The 4,432-nt window shown below is 56.0% G+C and overlaps 2 protein-coding genes across 3 annotated transcripts in view; both read left to right on the top strand.

Moving 5' to 3' along the window:
- The window catches only part of ftsj1 (FtsJ RNA 2'-O-methyltransferase 1), a 39,882-nt gene that overhangs the window by 23,483 nt on the left and 11,967 nt on the right, over nt 1–4,432 (top strand). The gene's annotated exons all lie outside the window — the stretch shown is intronic.
- The window catches only part of wdr13 (WD repeat domain 13), a 9,860-nt gene that overhangs the window by 3,311 nt on the left and 2,117 nt on the right, over nt 1–4,432 (top strand). Inside the window, exons 3-7 of one of the 2 annotated variants that reach the window (XM_048619833.1) lie at nt 312–394; nt 1,550–1,680; nt 2,060–2,367; nt 3,539–3,719; nt 4,232–4,373. In XM_048619833.1, the coding sequence (XP_048475790.1) occupies nt 312–394; nt 1,550–1,680; nt 2,060–2,367; nt 3,539–3,719; nt 4,232–4,373 (845 nt within the window). Of the gene's footprint in view, nt 1–284; nt 395–1,549; nt 1,681–2,059; nt 2,368–3,538; nt 3,720–4,231; nt 4,374–4,432 lie in introns of both variants that reach the window. The other variant, XM_048619832.1, reaches the window with a different exon arrangement.

Below are 4,432 nucleotides of genomic sequence, written 5' to 3'. Positions count from 1 at the left end.
TCCGTGTGCGTGTCTGTTTCCGTGTGCGTGTCTGTTTCCGTGTGCGTGTGTCAATGCCAGCCTGCCTTTCCCTCCTCCGTGACATTCTCTGATCTCTCCCTCTCCCGAAGTAGCAGTGTAAACACGGCTCGCAAAGAGCCACTGTCCTTCAAACGGGGAAATAAAAAGGCCCCGCAGAGGGAAAGCGGCTGAAGTTGCGCAGTCTCGACAGCGTGACAATGTATCGCTCACCCGCTCTCGTTCCTTTTCCCTTTGCTCCACCATCCGGAAACGGCACTGCCCAGGACTTTGAGGATGATCTGCGAGCTCAGGCAGGGAGGGGACACCGGTGTTCGGTGAGCCGGGGCTCGTACCAGCTGCAGGCGCAGATGAATCGCACCAGTTACGAGGATAAGTGAGTATAACAGTTCCCTGCTCTCCCCCCTCCCCAATCCCCGCGAAGGGGAATAAAACACACTTTAACAGCTCCCCCCCCCCCCCCCCAGGGTGAGGCACCTCCCTGGACAATAGCAGGTTACAATCACCCAGCATGGAAACTGACCCTTCGGCCCATCCGTGTTGACCACAATCCCAAACTAAACTGGCCCCACCTGCCTGCTGAACCTTTGAACCTTTCCTGCTCATGTACCTATCCAAATGTCTTTTACACGTCGTAATTGTACCCACATCCACCACTTCCTCTGGCAGTTCGTTCCACACACGGACTGCTTTCCATGTCAAAGGTCGCCCCTTGCGTCCTTCATTAAATCTTTCTCCTCTCGCCTTAAAAATATGCCCCCAGTTTTGAAATCCCCCCACCTGCCATTCTCCCTATCCATGCCCCTCAAGATTTTATAAACCTCTGTAAGGTCACCGATCAGCCTCCGACGCTCCAGTGAAAAAAGTCCCAGCCTCTCCCTTTAACTCAAACCCTCCATTCCCGGCAACATCCTGGTAAATCTCTCCCGAACCCTCACCAGTTTAATAATATCCTTCCTATAACAGGGTGACCAGAACTGGGCACAGTGCTCCAGAAGAAGCCTCACCAACATCTTGTACAACCTCAACATGACATCTCCAACTCCTATACTCAAAGGGTCTGAGCGATGAAGGCAAGTGTGCCAAACGCCTTCCTCCCCACCCTGTCTACCTGTGACTTCAAAGAATTACGTACCTGAACCCCTCAAGGTCTCTCTGTTCCACAAGATTACCCACAGACCTGCTCTTAATTGTAAAAGTCCTGCCCTTGTTTGTTTTACCAAAATGCAACACCTCGCATTTATCCGAATTGAACTCTGCCTGCCCCTCCTCGGCCTGTTGGCTCAATCGATCGAGAAATCTTGGTAATCTTCGGGAGCTGTCTTCACTGTTCACTACAGCAGGAACCTTGTTGTCATCCACAAACTTACTGACTCCTATATTCTCATCCAAATCGTTTATATAAATAACAAACAAGTGTGGGCCTAGCACCGATCTGTGCTGTGGTCTGACCAGTGCCCTGTATTACTGAAACAATACCTTCCCACTGTTGTACTCAATTACGTTCTCTCTTTCTCTGTCTCTGGGTCAGGTCACCGGGCAGTGTGGTACCCACCTCAGTAGCGGAGGCCAGCAGGGCGATGGCAGGTGACACCACCCTCAGCGAGAACTACGCTTTCGCAGGAATGTACCACATCTTCGACCAGCATGTGGACGAGGCTGGTGAGGGAGCGGACGGCGTCGGGGGAGCGGGCGCCGTCGGAGGGTGGGCGCTGAGGGAGCGGGCGCCGTCGGAGGGTCAGGGCCGAGGGAGCGCCCGGAAGCAGATGGAACAGGAACTTGGAAGAGGGTGGAATGAGATAAATACTCGACAGGGGATGGACGTGCATGAGAGTGGGGGGCTAGGAGAGCTTGAAGGGCGGAATGGCGTCCTCTTGTTCTTTGAGGTTTGTGTGAGGGTCACGCCATCCCCCTGGAACAGGGACCCTGGCAGTTTCTGGGCTCTTTCCACTTACACGGTCTACTTTGGGTGGGGGTTTGTGCTGCTTGTCTGAGTGACCATTCTGTCTGTCTCTCTCTCTCTCTCTCTCTGCTGGCTCAGTGCCCAAAGTGCAGTTTGCCAACGACGACAAGAACCGACTGGCCTGCTGTTCACTGGACGGTACCATCTCGGTGTGCCAGCTGGTGCCCACTCCCCCGGCAGTGCTGCGGGTGCTGAAGGGTCACAGCCGAGGGGTCACCGACTTTGCCTGGTCACTGTCCAACGACATCATCGTCAGCACAGCGCTGGATGCCACCATGCGCATCTGGGCCACCGACAGCGGCAAGTGTATCCGCGAGATTCCCGATCCCGACGGCTCTGAGCTCCTCTGCTGTACCTTCCAGCCCATGAACAACAACCTCACTGTGGTATGTGGCAGCGCAGGGGTCGGCGCCGAGGGAGCGCCGCGCTGTCGGAGGGTCGGCGCCGAGGGAGCGCCGCGCTGTCGGAGGGTCGGCAGAGGGGAGAGGGAACCACCCTCTGTGTGAATAAGTTGCCCCTGGGATCCCTTTTAAATCCTTTATCTCTCATCTTAAAAATATGCCCCCTAGTCTTGAACTCCCCCACCCTAGGGGAAAGAAACCCAGCCATCACCCTATCCATGCCCCTCATGATTTTATAAACCTCTGTAAGGTCACCCCTCAGCTCCGACGCTCCAGTGAAAAAAGTCCCAGCCTCTCCCTTTAACTCAAACCCTCCATTCCCAGCAACATCCTGGTAAATCTCTCCCAAACCTTCTCCAGTTTAATAATATCCTTCCTATAACAGGGCGACCAGAACTCGCCACAGTGCTCCAGGAGAGGCCTCACCAACCTCCTGTACAACCTCAACGTGACATCCCCAGCTCCTACACTCAAAGGGGCTGAGGGATGAAGGCAAGTGTGCCAAATGCCTTCTTCCCCACCCTGTCTACCTGTGACGCTAACTTCAAAGGATTATGTCCCTGAACCCCCAGGTCTCTCTGTTCCACAACACCACCCCAAGGCCCTACTTTTAACTGTAGAAGTCCTGCCCCTTGTTTGTTTGACCAAAATGCAACACCTTGCGTTTATCCGAATTGAACTCCGTCTCCCTCTCCTCAGCCCATCGGCTCAAGATCCCTTTGTAATCTTAGAGAACCTCCTTCACTGACCACTGTTCCACCAGTCTGGGTGTCATCTGCAAACTGACTGACTGTGCCTCCTAAATACAAACAGCAGCAGACCCAGCACCGATCCCTGGGGAACGCTGCTGGCCAGGGGCCTGCAGCTCACCCAACAACCCTCCACCTTGTGTAACAATCCTGCAGCCCGTCTGGGGTTATATATAACGAAACGGGTTTGGGATTCGATACTGCTGTCAGCACAGACATGGCCAGTTACAAATACTTGCAAAGTTTTGGCTGGTCTGGTTATCGATGAGGTGAATCGTGGAGAAATGAGGAGCTGGAGATAGAGGGCAGAGAGGCGGGAGGGCTGGGGGAAACGGGGATATTTTGTCCCCTCGCCCTCCTGAAGCAGATCGAACCGCTGCCTCTTGTGTTTTTCTGTCCTGCTTCAGGTGGGGAACAGTAAACACAACGTTCATGTGATGAACATCTCGACTGGGAAGAAGGTGAAAGGAGGCTCGAGCAAGCTGACAGGCCGCGTCCTAGCCCTGTCCTTCGATTCTCCAGGCAGGATCCTCTGGGCTGGTGATGACCGGGGCAGTATCTTCTCCTTCCTGTTTGACATGGCCACAGGTAACCGCCAGGCTGTTCCACGGCCTCATGGGAGTGCCTCGGCCTGCCGCGGCCCCCAACCACACTCCCCGTACCCACCCCCAATCCCCACCCTTGCCCTCACCCCCATCCCCCACCGCACTCCCCATACCCAACCCCACCCCTACCCCCCACCTTTACCCCCATCCCCCAACCCTCACCCTCACCCTCACCCCCATTCCCCACCCCTATCCCCAACCCCCACCACCCACCACATTCCCCGTACCCATCTCCCTCCCTGTACCCACGCCCCAACCCCCACCGCATTCCCCGTACCCACCCTCATCCCCAGCCCCCAACCCCATCCCCACCCTCAATCCCCACCACATTCCCCGGACCCGCCACCATCACCATACCCCACCGCCATGCCCCACAAACACTCGATTCTTCTGGTAACCGTCCCGCTCACTCTCTGTCTGCCCCCACCCCCACTCTCTCTCTCCCCACCCCCCCTGCTCCGTGTTCACACCCTCTCTGTCTCCCTGTCCCCCCAGGGAAGCTAACGAAAGTGAAGAGGTTGGTGGTGAGTGAGGGCAGTTCGATAACTAGTATCTCAGCCCGAACATGGATTAGCCGTGAGGCCCGGGACCCCTCCCTGCTCGTTAATGCTTGTGTCAACAAGCTGCTTCTGTACAGGTAACAAGGGGCCTGGGGCTCCGAGGGCATGGGGGGGTGGGGGAGGCTGTGTTGGGGGG

Source organism: Rhincodon typus, chromosome 44 (genome assembly GCF_021869965.1).
Source record: "Rhincodon typus isolate 14 chromosome 44, sRhiTyp1.1, whole genome shotgun sequence".
Taxonomy (NCBI): domain Eukaryota; kingdom Metazoa; phylum Chordata; class Chondrichthyes; order Orectolobiformes; family Rhincodontidae; genus Rhincodon; species Rhincodon typus.
This window is presented reverse-complemented; position numbering and strand designations above follow the sequence as displayed.